This window comes from Triticum urartu, chromosome 5 (assembly GCF_003073215.2).
Source record: "Triticum urartu cultivar G1812 chromosome 5, Tu2.1, whole genome shotgun sequence".
Taxonomy (NCBI): Eukaryota; Viridiplantae; Streptophyta; class Magnoliopsida; order Poales; family Poaceae; genus Triticum; species Triticum urartu.
The window spans coordinates 569,246,711-569,268,928 of record NC_053026.1 but is presented as its reverse complement, the minus strand read 5'-3'; the positions used below and the strand labels follow the sequence as shown (position 1 = coordinate 569,268,928).

The following is a 22,218-nucleotide window of genomic DNA, read 5'->3' as shown; positions in this document are numbered from 1 at the left end:
AAAAAAAATTGACACAGTAGAGCGCTCATATACAGGTGCATTCACTCATCCCTATGAACCCACACATGCACATCCTATCTTTATGAGCATCTTCGAGAGACTGAGCCGACATATCATCTTAATATTTTTACGAGAATGAATATGCACCGAACTAGAGAGCTTAAAAATAATTCAACCCCAGAAAGAAAATCAAGATTCCCATAACAAAACACAGTAAAGGCTTATTTGATTCAAATGATTTTCATATGAATTTTAAAGGATTAGAATTCTTAGAAAACTTTTCTATGTTGGTTGTTTAATTCATCATATGATTGATTCAATAGGAATTTTTACAACGGATTTCTTTGTGCTACTTCCCATAGGATTTCTAGCATCACCTCAAATATCTTTGAAAGAATCTTTTTTTTTACTATCATGCAATCAAACATACCAAAATCGTATAGGATTGCGATAAGCATGACATTCCGATCCTATGTTTTTCCTACTCCCGTGTTTCTAGAATCCTATGAAACAAAGAGACCCTACTGGTTTCTTTGGTTCGCAATATTTGAAAACCACATGAATAGAATGTCATGGTACTTTAGAATCCTATACATGAATCGGCAATAGACGTTGTTTGGTTGCATTATAGGAAAAACACAGGAATTTTCTATGAAAATAGAGTGGATGCCATAGTTATCATAGACTCAAAGAGATTTTTCCAAGAGGTTTAACCTCTTGCTAGGAATCCTATGTAATTTATACTGTAGAAAGCATTCCATAGGAATTTTGGAGGATCCACTCCTTTGAACTAAATGAACACTCTACAGGAAAAAAAGTCCTATGAAATAGAATCCTAGAAAATTCGTTTGAAAATACTATGAGCCAAACAGACCCTAAAAGAATGGAGTATGAAGCGATTTCCACAACACCAGCCATTAGAAGTAAGGGCATCTCCAATGCGGGTCACATAATTGACCACAAATGTTTAGACCGTATGGTTCGGTCACATTTAGCCATCCAATGCGGCTCACTAGAAATGAATGAATCGATCCTGACGTCTGAAATCCCACAAACTGACATAGACCGGGGGGGGGGGGGGGGGGGGGGTGGCGGTCTACTACGTCGGACAACCCGGACGCATCCAAAAACCTCTTTCGCATCATGATCATGCCCGTTCCAGAATCCTCTGCGTCGCGTATGCACTCCATCTTGATCAGTCACCCGTCAACCCGCATCCACAGCACGTAGCTACCGAAAAACCTACTACTACGCTGCCCGCATTTAAGTTTCGCTGGTCCGCCTACCCGGCTATTAAGGGCCAATTCATTTGGGCGGCTTAGAATATAAGTTGCCTCTCCACTAGCTTTAAAAATAAGCCTTCTCCTAAATTTGTTGAAACTTCTAATTAGTTAACTCATAATTAGTTTAGAAGTCTCAATGAATAAGAGATGCGGCTTATAGAAAAAGCTAGGAAAGTGGCGGCTTATTTTGTTTAAGCCGCGAAAAGAACTGGCCGTCGACCGAACACAAACACAAGCCCTATCCTCCTACTCCCCTCTTCCACATCCATCACACACCACCACTGGTCGCCAAGACGGGCAAAAGACCAACGCCTCCAACTGGCGGTCAGCGCGCGGCTCCGGTTTCAGTTAGCACTATCGCCCACGTTCTCCAGGCCCCTTGTCGTCCACACTTCCATCCTACATCAAATCAGAGCTGATTTCCTCAGACGACAAGGAGGAGCAGAAGTCGCCCGTGCTGTGACGGACAACGAGTTCGTGCCGTAGATTGAGACCGTGCTCGAGTGGTCGTTGATCGACCACAGTCCGGTCTCGCGTCCCCTCCACATAACCGCGACGTCCAAATAGAATGTTGTGTGAAGGAGGAGCCGCCCTTCCCAAATTCTTTTATGCTTGATCCGGTTATCTATTCGATCCATTTCAAATGAGCAAGTCATTAGGTGTGAGGTGTCCACAGCTGGATGACCAGCGCCCCACGGACATTTGTTGATGTGCATTTGACGATTCACGTTGAAGATGTTCTAACCTTTATCGAGCATATCTTAGGCCTCCTTTGGTTTGAAGGAATTTCATACGAATTTTAGAGGATAGGATTGTTTTCTTTAGAGCCCTTTGGTTCATAGAAATGAATTCCTACTTCTACATAGGATTGGTTCCTATCCTTCACATTTTATAGAAAAATAAAAATGAGCCTAGACTCAATGAAAAAATTCATTTGATGTGAACAAAATGACATCTCGTTTTCTATTCCTACTCATAGGATTTGAGATACATGTCATCTCATTTTCTACAAATTTCCTATTTCTACGATAATTCTATCCTATGAACCAAAAAAGCATTAAAGAAAACCATTTGTTGTACTACCAAAAGGGAACTACGAGCTATGACTTGACATGACGAAGGCATGCATCCTTTCAGTCTGCCAGCGAGCGTGGGATGCACAGGGACATGTATCTGACATGGGGAGCAACCGGGCGGCCGAGCAGCTCACGATGGACCGTGCAAAGTGGCTTTTTTTGAGGTGACGGTGTAAACAAGTTGCTAGCCTGCATGGGGAAGACAAACCGGTACAAGGCACGGAGGCAGCGTACCAATGATGGACATCTCCAACAGCACGGTGAGTACACTGGTAGTACGAAAGAAACTATAAAACTCTCAAACCGTACACGTGTATCTAAAGGGGAAGATCACGTCCAAGCCAAAGGATTTACTCCATCAAACGTGTACTATAGCCTAAAGAGATAAAGACATGTACCGGTGCAATTCAACCCAACTATATAAAATGTACACAAGGGTTACTTAAGGGTATTTTCAAAGCTGACCCACATGCGTCTGGATCGCGTTGTCCGAACAACAGAAGTCATTCAACATGGGACTGTATTGGTTTACAGCGCGGTCTGGACGCGATTTCTCCCGCAAACCGGAAACAAACGTGAAGACTTCGCGGGAGTCTAATCCACGAACATTTTTAAAATCGACAAACATTCTTTGGAAATTGGTGGAACAATTTTTTAAATCCATGGACACTTTTTTAATTTAACGATTTTTTAAATGCATGATAGTTTTTGAATGAGTGAACGTTTTATGAACGAATAAACTATTTTGTAAGTCATGATCATCTTTTGAAATTTCGGGATATTTTCCCATTCATGAAATTTTTTGAATTGGTGATTTTTTTTCAATTTCTTTAACAGTTTTTAATACATGATATTTTACAAAAAATCATGAACATTTTTTGATTTACTGAACATTTGTTTTCAAAATTTTGAATTTTTTAATAAGAATTTTTTTTATAAAACCACGAGCACTTTTTGAATCCACAAACATTTTATGATTTATTAAAAAATTTATTTCATTTTAAAAAAAATCGAAACATTTTTTAAGTCCCAAATTATTTAAAGTAGAAAAACAAAAACAAAAAAAACAAAAAATTAAAGTTAAAAAACAGGTCGCCCGGACATGGGCTGGACCAAACGGGGGCTCTACATCTTCTCACACATGAATAGAGCGTAGTATAGGAGGTACCTACTACATGGGCAGGCCCAGGTGGGGGATTCCCCTGTGTGAAACTTTTTTATGGCATTGGTCGGTTTGCATGTTTGGAGGCAATTCTCGTGACATACCGCAAGAAGCAATATCCCTTTAGTTGGTATAGGCATAAAGGTATAAATAACATGTAAATAAATTAAAATGCCGCATATATACTAGGACAAGAACACCCCTTTAATATCAACACACAATAACTAACAACTGAATTGAAATGTAAAGCAAACAACACGAAAGCAAATACTTCACATGAGCAACAAAGTGATGTAGCCACTGGAACATGGGAGCGTGTGACCGTCGACCTGGTGCACGCGTCACCATGCACGTGGCACTCCTAAGTTGATGGAGGCGGCGCCAAGAACGGCATAGGCACGTTGACAGTGGGGATAGAAGGCATCGGCGGCAGCGTCATCTTGGGCATGGAAGGAATGGCGGGCATCGGCGGCATCGTCACCTTAGGCACAACGACGGCGGGCATCGGTGCCATGGTCACCTTAGGCACGACGATGGCGGGCATTGGGGGCATCGTCACCTTCGGCACCGCAGGAACAGCAGGCATGGGCGGCAGTGTCACCTGCGGCACGGTGGGCACAGTCGGCATAGGTGGCACGGTCAAGGACGACACCGTCGGCACAGCCGGCATCGGTGGCAGCGTCGGCATGGTCGGCACGGCCGGGAGGCCAGGGACAGCAGCGGCAGCGGGTGGGGCAGCCGCCGGGGTGGTGTCGGCCAAGTGGCGAGCGGCATGGCACGTCGTGCTGGCGAGGAGCGTGCACGCCATGATCATGGCTAAGAAGCTCGTGGTGGAGGCCATGCCTAGCTCCTAGCTAGAGTTTCTCTCAGATGGTTTACTGCGAAGGGACTATGAGATGTCTCTGATCGTTGGGATGCAAGGACAGGGGTCGATGCCTGGAACTTATAGCCCAGGTGAGGTGATGGATGGCCTGATTAGATTGGTTGTTGGCCAGACGTGTTTACGTTAGTCAGAAGTGACAAAATGTTTATATGATCGAGAAGGAAATTAGTTGTAGCGGTCGATCGATGTGGATGCGATGCATGCATGGATGCCTCAATTTCTGTGTTTAGGTGAGGAGCTGGCGCTGCAGGTACCTCTCCTCGTCACTCTTTCTTCACGATAAATAAGTACTATTTCAAACACAGGGGGATGTGTGCCGACTGCCGAGCCCCTCGTGCCTTGCCCACCGCAATGTGAAATCAAATAAGAAAGGGCGTGGCAACTGCCTGATTGATTTTGAATAGTCAATCCGTGGTAAACTTCAGATATTCGGTGAACCTCGTTAATAAATTTCAGTGGCATTCGTGTTACTATAATTACTTGGTGCTCGGTAATATTTTTTTTCTAGCATGTGCCTTTTAGAGTGGGTTGCTTGTGTGGTCTTTTACGCCGACTTGGGCGTTTTGATGTAGAGATGACGATTTCATGACATTTCAATGTTGTTTTCGTTCTTATTCCTGCATGTTCATCCGTTCAACTACTTAAGTCAGCTGTATTGTGAACTTAATTTTTTGCAAAGTGCATTTACGATGGTGTAAGCACCCGTGACAATCTCAAGGATTTGAGTGGGAACAAAGGGAGGAAATTGGTGGCCAACATCTGAATATTTGGTGGATGGCCCTGGCAGAAACATGCTTGGGCAGTTGCGCTACGCAGGCAAGGAGAAACAGACCACCATGATGTCCTTCGTGCTCAGCCATCCAACATATCTCTCAATTTTTTTAAGAAAAGGAGAATGACCTCCGGCCTCTGCATTGCATCTGGGAGATGCATGCGGTCATTTTATTGATTATTTTTAAGGACCTTACAAAGTAGAACAACAGTCTGCCGTTATTCCTATCCATATGAAGAGAGAAGAGAGAAGGGGAAGAGAGTAAAAAATTAGTTTGTGATGGCGTCGGAGTTGTCTTAGTTGACGGTGTTTGAGAACACATCCGCACACGCATATACAACCCCCCGATTTGGGGGTATACTAGGGGATTTGGGATGTCTCGTTAAGTCCACAGGCAAACAAGGGATATTGGAGGTATAAAAGTGCCCGGAGCCTTGGACAGTCAAGTTTGGACATGTAAGGACAAATTAGGGGATAGCGTTGGAGATGCCCTGGTTGACACTAGCGTCTAGTGTTCAAAACTTCTATTTTTGTGGCTCACGTTCAAATGTTTGATCATAAATAAAAGAAGCGGCCCTTATAGGCTTGTGATGTGCCTACATCAAGATCTCAATATCAGTCAGTGACACTAACAACAGTACAAACAGCGAAGTTTTTTCAAAAAGAACAAGATCATTGACAAGTCAACAATGGTAGGGTTCCGGCGACATTAAGTGGTGCCGAACGGAAGTTTAGGTGAGGAGACGAGACGAAGCTTTGGTTACTCATTTCGAATCTGTCACATGTTTTAAATGACTTGAAGATATATTAACGAATCGATCTTTCTTCTTTCAGCCATCCAGATTGAGCAAATCTTCAGGCAGCAGGAAACGAGACCCGAACAAAAAGTTGAAGGAGGGCGTAAAGTACAATATCGAGGCCATCAAACCTAATGGCGAACCATTAGCGCCTAAGAAGATTGCGGACAAGTTCATTCGTCAGTGCGGAGTTCTTGTGAAGGACCAACTTCCAATCTCCCTTCAAGAATGGAGAGAGCCAGCAAAGCCACGTCCAGATCTTACTTTTGTCGACGACAGACAAAAAGTTCTGCTTTGGAAAACTCTCATGGAACATTTCACCCTACCAGATCATTTCACAGATGCAGATGTGGAGAAAGTCAAGGAAGCTGCTCTTAGGAAGATAGCGGTTGCATTCAACAACCACAAGAATCGTGTATGGGACAAGTACGTCAAGGGAGGAAGGAAGACTCCAGTATTCGAGAGAACACTAGAGAAGCAAAGTGCTCATTGGGACGATTTCGTAAAATTCAAGGATTCGGAATTATCTAAGGAACGGTCGAGAATAAACAAGGACAATGCTGAAAAAAGGATAAGTTCCATAAGCTGGGGCCAGGTGGCTACGCGGTGGCAATGCCTAAGTGGGCTAAGTCTGAGAAAGAGATGAAGGATGCAGGTGTCGCTCCAGAAACATTGAGCTAGCCCCCCAGGTGCAGGACTTGGTTCTATGCGCATGGGGGGGAGTTGGACCCGAAGACAGGAAAAGTTTCGAAGAAGGCATGTCTGAACGAGCCGAAGATAAGCTACTTGTTGCAATAGAAGAGGCTCGATCGGGGGTGTTCCAGCCTAACAGAGAGAACGACGAGCTTACGCGTGCCCTGGGAAATCCTGAACACCCGGGAAGAACACGAGGCAAGGGCGCTATTCCGTGGTATGAGGGGTTTTCGGACTGGAACACCGACTACAGAACCCGCGCAAGAAAAAAGATTGCGGAGGAGAAGAAGAGGAAGATGGAGAAGGAGCAGAGGAAGCTGGACTATGAATGCCTTCAAGGCCTAGAATCAGCGCACGCAGATTTGACAGTCAAATTCCAGTGGCAGCAGGAGCAGATTGACTCACTTAGCCAGCAAAGGGGGTCTCAGCAGCTGCAGCAGCTAGCGGATGATCCAGCATTGGATAGCACCGTCCCATCCATGCCGAGAAGCAGCGTGGGTTCCGCCCCGGGCGATGCAATGCTGGATAGATACCCCGTGGATGAAATCATGGAGAACACTAACTGTGAGCTACACTTCAAAATGAAGAACATATCCATGAAGGTGGCGGACGCCGTTGCTTTTACAAGTCCCCCCGAGGCAACCTTCCATTGCAACCCGATTCCAGTGGGCTATGCTCGTGTCTTGGTTGATGAGGTGGTGGACCAATATTCGGGGCTAGAGCTTGAAATTCCTGGAGGTGACGAGGAGCACACACTGGGAGAGGCCAAACATCGTATCATCCTATGGAGAAAGGATTGCATTATCTTTCGAAGGCCACCGACACCGCGTCAGCCGACTCCTTGTCGAAGTCCGTCATCGAGTCAGCAGACTCCCGCTCCTCCAAGTCCACCAACGCGTCAGGCCACTCCTCATCCTCCAAGTCTGGCAAAGTGTCAGGCCACTCCTCCAAGTCCGACACAGCGTCAGACCACTCCTCCTCCAAGTCCGGCACAACTTCAGGCCACTCCTCCTTCAAGTCCAGCACAGCTTCAGGCAACTCCTCCTCGTCCAACTCAGCCACGTCAGCCGTCTCCGCCGCCTCAGCAATCATGGAAGAGAGACGCCGTAGCTATGGTGCGTAGCGGTACAAGTCGAGGTAGGACGGGAGGTACAGGTGGAGGCAAGCGATTTCAATATGGTCCAAGCAGCCTCGCGCCTCTTCCGCAGAGGCCTTACGACAAGTCCGAGGAATAAAACGCAGCCATATCGAAGGCCGAGGTGGAAGCCCATTTTGCACCGAAACCGCCACCGCCGCCAAGGGAGAAAGTGCCTGAGAAAAAGATTGACCACTTCATTCGTATGGCTAGACCACCAGCTCCCAAGCCTGTTAACACAGACTATGAGCGCCACCTCAGGAAGTTAAATCGAGCACGTCTACAGAAAGAGGCGAGTTCGAGCTCGACCAAATCAGCTGGCAAAAAATGCGGTAAAACCGTTCCCCAGCTGGGAGAACAGGCGGCGCAATTAATCCCCCCGCTTGTTGTGCCAACAACACAAGAGAGCAGGCGCGCCCAATATTATTGTGGGAAAACCGTTTACATTCCCAAGCTGGGCGATGTGGTAATAACCGAGGAGCATATAAGGCGGACTGAAATCCTCAAGATCACTGTTGGACAACTCCTCGAGATCGAGTCCATGCCTCCGCTTAGAGAGGAGGAAATAAAACGGAAATATGTCCGGGGCCAACCTTTGGTCGAGCCAGACGAGGTCAAGAAGCTCCCAACAAGAATGTATGAATTGCATCAATGGTACATGGACATTACCAAGATTTCCAATCGAGAGTCCCTCATAGTGTATGTCAAGAAGGATCATTAGTTCCATGAGAAAGCTGTGTCCGTTGAGTATTCAGAACTATTTCAGTTATACAATCAAGAAGCACTCGACAAATCTATCGTCAGTTGCTATTGTCTGTAAGTGATTTCTTTCTATAATTTAAGTCTCAAGCTAGCTGTAGTGATCATTTTGATCAATCATTACCTGTAATTATCCTCACTATATTTTTTTCTGTGGTATTATGCAGGATGAAGATGTATGAAATGAAAAAAGGTGGATGCTATGGCATTGGGTTCATTGACCCAAATACCATTAATGAATACACATGGAAATTAGATGCATATTATGAAAAAAAGTGTAGAGGAAAGCATGCTAGAGTTCTTCAAGCGCCTCAATACCAATGAAGATATACTACTTCCTTACAACTTCGAGTGAGTCACACTGTCTTGTACTACAAATTCTGTTTTTGCCTACTAGCTAGCTACATGTTTTTGCTTACATATGCCCGCTTAATTAAGACATGCAAACGTGTGTGCATGCAGATTTCACTGGATCTTGTTAATCATTAAAGTTGGTGAAGAAACAGTTGAAAATACTGGACTCACTACTTAAAAAAGAAAGTGACTACACCATCTTGTTTGGGATAGTCAACAGGTAATTTCAATCATTATTAACTATATCTCGGCCTATTTAGTTCATCATTTTCTGATATGAACTATTTAATAACCCCTTTATTCATTTTCTTTGTCGGCGGGCAGGGCTTGGGCAAAGTTCATCAGCGTCACTCCAGGCCAATGGAACCGAAAGCTGAAATGGTATTGACCCAAGGTAAGTAATTAAGTAGTACTAGCTAGCTAGCTGCCATCTCTTTAATTATCATGCTTGATTAATTATTATCTGATCAAATTCCATTCTCGTAAAGGCCCTGAAGCAGGCGCCGGGGAATAATCTGTGTGCATACTACTTTTGCGAGAACATTCGCATGATGGCGTCCGAAAGGAGTAGATCTCAAAGACAGGATTGTGTACGTTTGTCAGAACACTATTCACATTTTTTACACCATTATCGATATCTAGTCACATAACTAATACACATGCATATTGATCTCCTTCTTAACAGTTCAGAGAGGTGCGGGAGCAGCTCCTAGCAGAGGAGCGCATAGAAGCAATTCAAGAGGAAATAGCGGGATTTTTGCTTGACCAGGTCATAGATCCCAAAGAAGAATACTATTACCCGCTACCGCCCCCATGAACCACTTTCAATTGTCATCGTGCTCCGAAGGCACCAATTAGGCTAATGCCACTGGCTCCGAAGGCACTGCTACGTCTTGAGCTTGCATTGGTTTTCCCCGAAGAGGAAGGGATGATGCAGCAGAGTAGCGTAAGTATTTCCCTCAGTTTTGAGAACCAAGGTATCAATCCAGTAGGAGGCCACGCTCAAGTCCCTCGTACCTGCACAAAACGATAGCTACTCGCAACCAACGCGATTAGGGGTTGTCAATCCCTTCACGGTCACTTATGAGAGTGAGATCTGATAGATATAATATTTTTGGTATTTTTGGTATAAAGATGCAAAGTAAAAAGTATAAGCAAAGTAAAAAAGCAAAGCAAGATTAAAGTGATGGAGATTGATATGATGAGAATAGATCCGGGGGGCATAGGTTTCACTAGTGGCTTCTCTCAAGAGCATAAGTATTCTACGGTAGGTGAACAAATTACTGTTGAGCAATTGACAGAATTGAGCATAGTTATGAGAATATCTAGGCATGATCATGTATATAGGCATCACGTCCGTGACAAGTACACCGAAATGATTCTGCATCTACTACTATTACTCCACTCATCGATCGCTATCCAGCATGCATCTAGAGTATTAAGTTAAAAACAGAGTAACGCCTTAAGCAAGATGACATGATATAGAGAGCTAAATTCATGCAATATGAAATAAACCCCGTCTTGTTATCCTCGATGGCAACGATACAATACGTGCCTTGCTGCCCCTTCTGTCACTGGGAAAGGACACCGCAAGATCGAACCCAAAGCTAAGCACTTCTCCCATGGCAAGAACTACCAATCTAGTTGGCCAAACCAAACGGATAATTCGAAGAGACTTGCAAAGATAACCAATCATACATAAAAGAATTCAGAGAAGATTCAAATATTATTCATAGATAGACTTGATCATAAACCCACAATTCATCGGTCTCAACAAACACACCGCAAAAGGAAGATTACATCGAATAGATCTCCACAAAAGAGGGGGAGAACTTTGTATTGAGATCCAAAAAGAGAGAAGAAGCCATCTAGCTACTAACTATGGACCCGAAGGTCTGAGGTAAACTACTCACACTTCATCGGAGAGGCTATGATGATGTAGAAGCCCTCCATGATGACGGCCCTCTCCGGCGGAGCTCCGGAACAGGCCCCAAGATGGGATCTCGTGGATACAGAAAGTTGCGGCGGTGAAATTAGGTTTTTGGCTCATGTTCTAATCGTTTGGGGGTACGTAGGTATATATAGGAGGAAGAAGTACGTCGGTGGAGCTCCGAGGGGCCCACGAGGCAGGGGGCACTACTAGGAAAAGGGCTATAGATGATATGGCCACTAATGGCGCACCAGACATGTGGTGCGCCATTACTATATACTAATGGCGCACCATGTGTTGGTGCGCCATTAGTAATATATTACTAATATTACTAATGGCGCACCTCGTGTGTGGTGCGCCATTAGTAGTTTTGAAAAAAAAAATTGTTACTAATGGCGCACCGCGGTACAGTGCGCCATTACTAGTTGACATAGTAATGGCGCACCACACCCACCGTGCGCCATTAGTAGTTTTGAAAAAAAAATTGTTAGTAATGCCGAGCCCCACCTCCCCTCGCCCCGTCGCCCCCCTCCCCTCGCCGCTCCCTTGCCCCACCTCCCCCTCGCGTCGCCCCACCGTCCCAACCACCCGCCGCCGCCGCCACCCGCCACCGCCCCCTGGCCCCACCGCCCCTCGCCCGTCGCCCCACCACCCGCCACCGCCCGGCGCCCCGTCGCCCGAACGGCGCCCCCCCTAGTGCCCCGCCGCTCCCACCACCTGCCCATCGGCCCCTGCGCCCGCGCCGCCCCCGGAGCCAGGCTCGCCACCGCCCCTGCGCCCGCGCTGCCCCCGGAGCCAGGCTCGCCGCGGGCCCCTGGCGTCCTCCTCGCGCCCCCCGGAGCCAGGCCCGCCGCCGCTGCCCTAACCGCAGCCGTCCACCCCCACCCCCTGCCCTCGGAGCCAAAGTGAGCATTTTTTTTTGTTTTTTTCTACTGTTTTTCTTTGCTGTTTAGGTTTAATTAGGTTATTGATAGGTTTAGGTTAGTGGTTGGTTTAGGTTAGTGCTAGATTTAGGTTTAGATAATTAGAAGAAGAAGAAGAAAGTTGAAAAAAAAGAAGAAGAAGTAGAAGAAGAGGAAAAAGGAAAAAAGGAAGAAGAATAAGAAGAAAGTTGAAAAACAGAACAAGAAAGGAAGAAGGAGAAGAGGAGGAGGAGGAAGGAGAAGAAAGAAAAAGGAGAACAAGAAAAGAAGAGAGGTGGAGAAGAAGAAGATGGAAAGGAAAAGGAAGAATGCATCATTGTTTAATTGTAGAGGCTGATGATCGAAAAGTTGACCTTTCTTAGGAGTAGCATCTTCAAATAAGTAACCCTTCATGTCTTCAAATAAAATAACAGAACAACATAACTCAGAATGGTAATATAACCAAGAATGCATCTTCGAGGACGAGAGCTTTTTTCAAGTGTTTATTTGCTGCTTCCTCATAAGCAACGAGACATCTCTGAGGACAGAACATCATTTTAGTAGGATGTAACAATCATTAGTCTTCGAGAAGAATGATATTAAATAACATAGTAGCCTGTGATGTATTTTCGTACCGAAAATGCATTTGGCACTAGTCCTCGCTTAACAACATCATGGGTGGGAAGCGGGAACTTCGGAAGTGCATTGGTATAGTCGATTATCTTCTTCTCAAAATTTATGCTGCTATAATGTTGTATGATAATGTTGTAAGGGTACTAATTGGTCTCTTCTGCTGCTTATCAGAGATGGGGGGAAGCAGCCACCACCGCTCTGCCTCACCGGAGTACGAGTTGGATGCTTTCGAGTTCTTCAGTATCATACTTGGGACTTCAGTATCAGCCACGAGGCAGGTATATAAAACGAGAGATCTCCCCTTCACCCATCTCATTATGATAACTCTGTTGTTTGCTACATCACTCCTTGTCCCAAATTGCAGAGGCTGCCTGACACTTTTATGAACATGCTGGGTGAAGATCCGCCAGATAATGTAAAGCTCCGACAGGCCGGCAGCGGGGTTCGCAGGCTATGGGACATGGAGTTGGTGATCGAGGAGGGCCACATGTACCTGTGTCGTGGATGGGAGAAGTTCTACAGTGCCTACGACCTGCAGACCGGGTACTTTCTTCTCTTTAGGTACGACGATAACGCCACAATGCTCATCGTGAAGGTTTTCAACGCGACTATGTGTCGCATGCGCTACGCTGACGACGAAGATGCCAGTGCGTTCTGCCTCTTCTTATTCCTCTACATTTGGCTTTGTCTCACATCGATTGTTAACGGTCATTGTTGCATTTGGATAGGCAATGGGAGCAGCAGCAGCGACACTGGCTACAGCCAAAGCAGCAGCGATTATGGCTGTAGCAAAAGCAACAACGATTCTGGCTTTAGCGAAAGCAGCAGCGATTCTGGCAGTAGCAAAGACAACAAGAAGGATGATCCGGACTGGAGTGCGGGAGAAGAGGAGCAGAGTGGGGATGAGGAGCTGCAGGATGACGATGGGCATCAGGCTGAGGATGACCTAGCGCTGGTGGTGGCTGACCAATGGCAATAGATGGTGGTGGCTGACCATGGGCAAGAGATGGTGGTGGCTGACCATGGGCAAGAGATGGTGGTGACTGAGGATGACCTAGCGATGGTCGTGCCCGTCCTGCCTGAAGGTGGCCTCGCGATGGTGGTGGTGCTTGACAATGACCACGCACCGGTGGTGGCGCCGGCGATCCCACAGCTGGGCGACATGACCACGCCAATTGTGGTAGAAGACTACATCCCACAGCTGTTGGGTTTCGTAGTAATTTCAAAAAAATTCCTACGCACACGCAAGATCATGGTGATGCATAGCAACGAGAGGGGAGAGTATTGTCTACGTACCCTCGTAGACCGCAATGGAAGCGTTGACGCAACATAGATGAAGTAGTCGTACGTCTTCCCGATCCGACCGATCCAAGCACCGTTACTCCGGCACCTCCGAGTTCTTGGCACACGTACAGCTCGATGACGCTCCCTCGGCTCCGATCCAGCAAAGCTTCGGGGATGAGTTCCGTCAGCACAACGTCGTGGTGATGATGATGATGTTCTACTGACGCAGGGCTTCGTCTAAGCACTACAACGATATGATCGAGGTGGAATATGGTGGCAGGGGGCACCGCACACGGCTAAGGAACGATCACGTAGATCAACTTGTGTGTCTAGGGGTGCCCCCTGCCCCCGTATATAAAGGATCCAAGGGGAGGGGCTGCGGCCGGCCCTATGGTGGCGCGCAGGAGGAGTCCTACTCCTACCGGGAGTAGGAATCCCCTCCCGTTTCCTTGTCCAACTAGGAGAGGTGGAGGGAGAATAGGAAAGGGGGGGGGGGCGCCGCCCCTCCCTCCTTGTCCAATTCGGACTAGGGGGAGAGGGGGCGCGCGGCCTGCCCTGGCAGCCCCTTCCTCTTCTCCACATTAGGCCCATGAGGCCCATTAACCCCCCGGGGGGTTCCGGTAACCCCCCGGTGCTCCGGTTTTATCCGATACTTCTCCGGAACCCTTCCGGTGTCTGAATATAGTCATCCAATATATCAATCTTTATGTCTCGACCATTTCGAGACTCCTCGTCATGTCCGTGATCACATCCGGGACTCCGAACTAACTTCGGTACATCAAAAATGCATAAACTCATAATAACTGTCATCGTAACGTTAAGCGTGCGGACCCTACGGTTCGAGAACAATGTAGACATGACTGAGACAAATCTCCGGTCAATAACCAATAGCGGGACCTGGATTCCCATATTGGCTCCTACATATTCTACGAAGATCTTTATCGGTCAGACCGCATAACAACATACGTTGTTCCCTTTGTCATCGGTATGTTACTTGCCCGAGATTCGATCGTCGGTATCCAATACCTAGTTCAATCTCGTTACCGGCAAGTCTCTTTACTCGTTTTGTAATACATCATCTCACAACTAACTCATTAGTTGTAATGCTTGCAAGGCTTATGTGATGTGCATTACCGAGAGGGCCCAGAGATACCTCTCCGACAATCGGAGTGACAAATCCTATTCTCGAAATACGCCAACCCAACATCTACCTTTGGAGACACCTGTAGAGCTCCTTTATAATCACCCAGTTACGTTGTGACGTTTGGTAGCACACAAAGTGTTCCTCCGGCAAACGGGAGTTGCATAATCTCATAGTCGTAGGAACATGTATAAGTCATGAAGAAAGCAATAGCAACATACTAAACGATCGAGTGCTAAGCTAATGGAATGGGTCATGTCAATCAGATCATTCAACTAATGATGTGATCTCATTAATCAAATGACAACCCATGTTAATGGCTAGGAAACTTAACCATCTTTGATCAACGAGCTAGTCAAGTAGAGGCATACTAGTGACACTCTGTTTGTCTATGTATTCACACATGTATTATGTTTCCGGTTAATACAATTCTAGCATGAATAATAAACATTTATCATGATATTAGGAAATAAACAATAACTTTATTATTGCCTCTAGGGCATATTTCCTTCAACAGCTGCCTCCACCGCCTCGCCGCTCTTGGCGCATCAGGCTGAGGAAGGAGAAGGAGAAGAACAATGAGAACTGAACTATGTCAGGTATGTTAGATCTCCAAAATGATATATATATATATATATACTTAGTTACCTATGTTATCTCTAATATGCTTAGTTTCCTATAGGTTAGCTCCAAAATTACTTATGTTAGCACAAAATGATCAAGTTTACATAATAAGCTTATAGTCTTCTTCTTATTCTTCTTCTTTTCCAAAATGACATATGTTAGCTTCATTTTACCTAAGTTGGCTCTAATATGCTAACTTAGAGCTTATATGCTTAGTTTCCTATAGGTTAGCTCCAAAATAACTTATGTTAGCACAAAATGATCAAGTTTGCATAATAAGTTTATAGTCTTCTTCTTATTCTTCTTATTCTTCTTCTTTTCCAAAATGACATAGGTTAGCTTCATTTTACCTAAGTTGGCTCTAATATGCTAACTTAGAGAGCTTATATGCTTAGTTTCCTATAGGTTAGCTCCAAAATTACTTATGTTAGCACAAAATGATGAAGTTTACATAATAAGCTTATAGTCTTCTTCTTATTCTTCTTATTCTTCTTCTTTTCCAAAATGACATAGGTTAGCTTCATTTTACCTAAGTTGGCTCTAATATGCTAACTTAGGGAGCTTATATGCCTAGTTTCCTATAGGTTAGCTCTAAAATTACTTATGTTAGCACAAAATGATCAAGTTTACATAATAAGCTTATAGTCTTCTTCTTATTCTTCTTCTAGTATTCTTCTAGTGTTCTTCTTCTTCTAGTATTCTTCTAGTCTTCTTCTTCTTCTTCTTCTTCTTCTTCTTCTTCTTCTTCTTCTTCTCTTCTTCTTCTTCTGCTAACTTCTTGTTTATCATTTTGCAGATTTGATTTAATCCACGGAAGCTTGCATGGATGGAGTGCTTCTTTTCCATTTGTGTTTTTATTTTGTATCAATGTGAAACTTTTGTGAATTGATGGATAACAGTGTTGGATGAACAATGTGAAACTTTCGTAATATGTAACGATGGAACTATGTGTTGGCTATGTATGTATATATGATGAAACTTGTGTGTTGGATATGATTGTTATATGGATGATTGTTGTATATATATATGTGTGTTGGATATCTCATATGTGAAATAGTGACCTGAGATTAAGAAAAAACGAAAAGAATTAAAAAATTGTTACTAATGGCGCACTTCCATGAGGTGCGCCATTAGTATACCAGATACTGACGGCGCACCTGTGGGATACTAATGGCGCACCTGTGGTGCGCCATTACTAAAATATTCTAGTGGCGTGGTACTAATGGCGCACCTGTAGTGCGCCATTAGTAGCCAAAACAGGTGCGCCATTAGTAGGCCTTTTCCTAGTAGTGGGGGCGCGCCCTAGGGGGGCGCCCCCCACCCTCGTGACCGCCTCTTTGACTCCTTGGAGTAGGGTCCAAGTCTCCTGGATCATGTTTGGTGAGAAAATCATGTTCCCGAAGGTTTTATTCCGTTTGGACTCCGTTTGATATTCCGTTTCTTCGAAACACTGAAATAGGCAAAAAAACAGCAATTCTGGGCTGGGCCTCTGGTTAATAGGTTAGTCCCAAAAATAATATAAAAGTGGAAAATAAAGCCCAATATAGTCCAAAACAGTAGATAATATAGCACAGAGCAATCAAAAATTATAGATACGTTGGAGACGTATCAGGCATCCCCAAGCTTAATTCCTGCTCGTCCTCGAGTAGGTAAATGATAAAAAGAGAATTTTTGATGCGGAGTGCTACTTGGCATAATTTCAATGCAAAACTTCTTAATTGTGATATGAATGTTCAGATTCGAAAGATTCAAGACAAAAGTTTATATTGACATAAAAATAATAATACTTCAAGCATACTAACAAAGCAATTATGTCTTCTCAAAATAACATGGCCAAAGAAAGTTATCCCTACAAAATCATATAGTCTGGCTATGCTCTATCTTCACCATACAAAATATTTAAATCATGCACAACCCTGATAACAAGCCAAGCAATTGTTTCATACTCTAACTTTTTCAAAACTTTTTCAATCTTCACGCAATACATGAGCGTGAGCCATGGATATAGCACTATAGGTGGAATAGAATGGTGGTTGTGGAGAAGACAAAAAGGAGGGGAAGATAGTCTCACATCAACTAGGGGTATCAACGGGCTATGGAGATGCCCATCAATAGATATCAATGTGAGTGAGTAGGGATTGCCATGCAACGGATGCACTAGAGCTATAAGTATATGAAAGCTCAAAAAGAAATTAAGTGGGTGTGCATCCAACTTGTTTGCTCATGAAGACCTAGGGCAATTTGAGGAAGCCCATCATTGGAATATACAAGCCAAGTTCTATAATGTAAAATTCCCACTAGTATATGAAAGTGATAATCATGAGAGACTCTCTACTATGAAGATCATGGTGCTACTTTGAAGCACAAGTGTGGTAAAAGGATAGTAGCATTGCCCCTTTTTATTTATTTTCTCCTTTTTGGGGGCCTTCTTTTTTTTCTTTGGCCTTTCTCCTTTTTTTAGGACAATGCTCTATTAAATGATGATCATCACACTTTTATTTATTTACAACTCGATCCTAAAACAAAGTATGACTCTATATGGATGCCTTCGGCGGTGTATCGGGATATGCAATGAATCAAGAGTGACAAGTATGAAAAAATTATGAATGGTGGCTTTGCCACAAATACTATGTCAACTACATGATCATGCTAAGCAATATGACAATGATGAATGTGTCATGATGAACTAGATGGTGGAAAGTTGCATGGCAATATATCTCGGAATGGCTATGGAAAAATGCCATAATAGGTAGGTATGGTGGCTGTTTTGAGGAAGGTATATGGTAGCTGTATGATACCGGCGAAAGGTGCGCGGTATTAGAGAGGCTAGCAAAGGTGGAAGGGTGAGAGTGCGTATGATCCATGGACTCAACATTAGTCATAAAGAACTCATATACTTATTGCAAAAATCTAGAAGTTATCAAAGCAAAGTATTACGCGCATGCTCCTAGGGGGATAGATTGGTAGGAAAAGACCATCGCTCGTCCCCGACCGCCACTCATAAGGAAGACAATCAATAAACACCTCATGCTCCGACTTCGTTACATAACGGTTCACCATACGTGCATGCTACGGGAATCACAAACTTCAACACAAGTATTTCTCAAATTCACAGCTACTCAACTAGCATGATTCTAATATCACCATCTCCATATATCCTCAAAACAATTATCAAGTATCAAACTTCTCATAGTATTCAACACACTCATAAGAGAATTTTATTATTCTTGAATACCTAGCATATTAGGATTTTTAAGCAATTACCATGCTATTAAGACTCTCAAAATAATATAAGTCGGTGTCAAAACCGGCGGATCTCGGGTAGGGGGTCCCGAACTGTGCGTCTAGGCCGGATGGTAACAGGAGGCAAGGGACACGAAGTTTTACCCAGGTTCGGGCCCTCTTGATGGAGAGGTAAAACCCTATGTCCTGCTTGATTAATATTGATGATATGGGTGTTACAAGAGTAGATCTACCACGAGATCAGAGAGGCTAAACCCTAGAAGCTAGCCTATGGTATGATTGTATGTTGTCCTACGGACTAAAACCCTTCGGTTTATATAGACACCGGAGAGGGTTAGGGTTACACAAGGTCGGTTACAAAGGAGAAGATATCCATATACGTATTGCCTAGCTTGCCTTCCACGCCAAGTAGAGTCCCATCCGGACACGAGACGAAATCATGCTCCGACTTCATCACATAACGGTTCACCATACGTGCATGCTACGGGAATCACAAACTTTAACACAAGTATTCTTTAAATTCATAACTACTCAACTGGCATGACTTTAATATTATCACCTCCATATCTCAAAACAATTATCATACTTCAATATTTTCTTAGCAACACACTCAAAAGAAAGTTTCACAAATCTTGAATACCAAGCATATTATTATTAAGCAAATTACCATGCTATTAAGACTCTCAAAATAATTTAAGTGAAGCATGAGAGATCAATAGTTTCTTTAAAACAAATCCACCACCGTGCTCTAAAAGATATAAGTGTAGCACATAGAGCAAAACTACTTAGCTCGAAAGATATAAGTGAAGCACATAGAGTATTCTTTCAAATTTTAATTCATGTATGGCTCTCTCAAAAGGTGTGTACAGCAAGGATGATTGTGGCACACTAAGACACAAAGACACAAATAATACAAGACGCTCCAAGCAAAGCACATATCATGTTGGTGAATAAAAATATAGCTCCAAGTAAATTACCGATGGAAGTGGACGAAAGAGGGGATGCCTTTCGGGGCATCCCCTCTCTTTGACTTTTTGGTGTTGTCGGTGTCAAAACCGGCAGATCTCGGGTAGGGGGTCCCGAAGTGTGCGTCTAAGGCTGATGGTAACAGGAGGCAAGGGACACAATGTTTTACCCAGGTTCGGGCCCTCTTGATAGAGGTAAAACCCTACGTCCAGCTTGATTAATATTGATGATATGGGTAGTACAAGAGTAGATCTACCACGAGATCAGAGAGGCTAAACCCTAGAAGCTAGCCTATGGTATGATTGTGTGTTGTAGTTGATGTTGTCCTACAGACTAAAACCCTCCGATTTATATAGACACCAGAGAGGGTTAGGGTTACACAAGGTCGGTTACAAAGGAGGAGATATCCATATCCGTATTGCCTAGCTTGCCTTCCACGCTAAGTAGAGTCCCGTCCGGACACGAGACAAAGTCTTCAATCTTGTATCTTCATAGTCCAACAGTCCGGCCAATGGAGATAGTCCGGCTGTCCGGAGACCCCCTAATCCAGGACTCCCACAGTAGCCCCTGAACCAGGCGTCAATGACGATGAGTCCGGCGCACAGTTTGTCTTCGGCACTGCAAGGCGGGTTCCTCCTCCGAATATACCACGGAAGAATTTGAATATAAGGATAGTGTCCGACCCTGCAAAGTAAGTTCCACATACCACCGTAGAGAGAATAATATTTTCACAAATCTAATTTGCTGACTTGTTTTGGCAACACGACATTATGCCATGGCCCAGTGATTATTCGAACCATTTCCTTTAACTAGCCCCGCACATAATGCGAGGCAGTTTTTTCGACATGTCTTGTCAAAGAAAAGATCGTGTCCCCTTATTACGGGATTCTCATCAATACGGGCGTGGGTAACCCAACCGTGTCTAGGACTCCTAGATCATAGGCAAGTCCCAAACGGCTACGGAGAGGACGCTTGATATTCACCCTCTTTATAAAGGGGCAAGGCTTTTACTTTTTTCCCTCCTGTGCTCAATCGAATCCTTCCCCCGCCTCTAGTTCTAACACCCAAAGCCCAGGTCAGGTGCTCCGGATCTTCAATCATGTCCGTATCTAGCCTTCAAGGCCGGTGGATGCCCTCCTCCGTTACGGAAGAAGACATCAAGAAGTTGAGGGAGGCCAGATACCTGATCATCGAGGTTACGCATCGGCTGCCTGCCCGAGGGCAGGTCGTCCCTACTCCTGAACCCAACGAAGATGTCGTGTTCATCTCCCACTTCCTCCGAGGACTAGGCCTCACTCTGGATCCCTTCGTTAGGGGGTTGATGTTTTATTATGGGCTAGATTTCCACGATCTAGCCCCGGACTCCTTTCTCCACATCTCGACATTCATTGTCGTGTGTGAGGCCTTCCTCCGCATTACCCCTCACTTCGGCTTGTGGCTCAAGACCTTTGACGTTGATGTCTATTACACAACCTTCTTCTTGTAGACATTGTTGGGCCTCCAAGTGCAGAGGTTTGTAGGACAGTGGCAAATTTCCTTCAAGTGGATGACCTAAGGTTTATCAATCCGTAGGAGGCATAGGATGAAGATGGTCTCTCTCAAGCAACCCTGCAACCAAATAACAAAGAGTCTCTTGTGTCCCCAACACACCCAATACAATGGTAAATTGTATAGGTGCACTAGTTCGGCGAAGATATGGTGATACAAGTGGTATATGGATAGTAGATAAAGGTATTTGTAATCTGAAATTATAAAAACAGCAAGGTAACAAGTGATAAAAGTGAGCGTAAACGGTATTGCAATGATAGGAAATAAGGCCTAGGGTTCATACTTTCACTAGTGTAAGTTCCCTCAACAATACTAACATAATTGGATCATAAAACTATCCCTCAACATGCAACAAAGAGTCACTCCAAAGTCACTAATAGCGGAGAAGGAACGAAGAGATTATGGTAGGGTACGAAACCACCTCAAAGTTATTCTTTCCAATCAATCCGTTGGGCTATTCCTATAAGTGTCACAAACAACCCTAGAGTTCGTACTAGAATAACACCTTAAGATACAAATCAACCAAAACCCTAATGTCACCTAGATACTCCAATGTCACCTCAAGTATCCGTGGGCATGATTATACGATATGCATCACACAATCTCAGATTCATCTATTCAACCAACATAGAGGAACTCAAAGAGTGCCCCAAAGTTCTACCGGAGAATCACGACAAAAACGTGTGCCAAACCCTATGCATAGGTTCCCAATGTCACGAAACCCGCAAGTTGGTCACCAAAACATACATCAAGTGGCACGTGATATCCCATTGTCACCACAGATATTCACAGCAAGACATACATCAAGTGTTCTCAAGTCTTTAAAGACTCAATCCGATAAGATTACTTCAAGGGGAAAACTCAATTCATTACAAGAGAGTAGAGGGGGGAAGAAACATCATAGGATCCAAATATAATAGCAAATCTCGCGATACATCAAGATTAACACATAGCTACTGGTACATACCCTCAGCCCCGAGGGAGAACTACTCCCTCCTCGTCATGGAGAGCACCGGGATGATGAAGATGGCCA

The 22,218-nt window shown here is 44.5% G+C and overlaps 1 protein-coding gene across 1 annotated transcript; it reads right to left on the bottom strand.

Annotated features, from left to right (window-relative positions):
• Positions 1–3,622: 3,622 nt before the first annotated feature.
• On the bottom strand, positions 3,623–4,432 carry LOC125506059 (protein app1-like). Its single transcript, XM_048670936.1, has one exon. It carries the CDS (start codon positions 4,360–4,362, stop codon positions 3,883–3,885), a length of 480 nt encoding a protein of 159 aa, XP_048526893.1. The 5' UTR covers positions 4,363–4,432; the 3' UTR covers positions 3,623–3,882.
• Positions 4,433–22,218: the final 17,786 nt, after the last annotated feature.

Bases quoted from the DNA above. Each gene is read 5' to 3' on its own strand.
- LOC125506059 (XM_048670936.1), bottom strand. From the start codon at position 4,362: ATGGCCTCCACCACGAGCTTCTTAGCCATGATCATGGCGTGCACGCTC.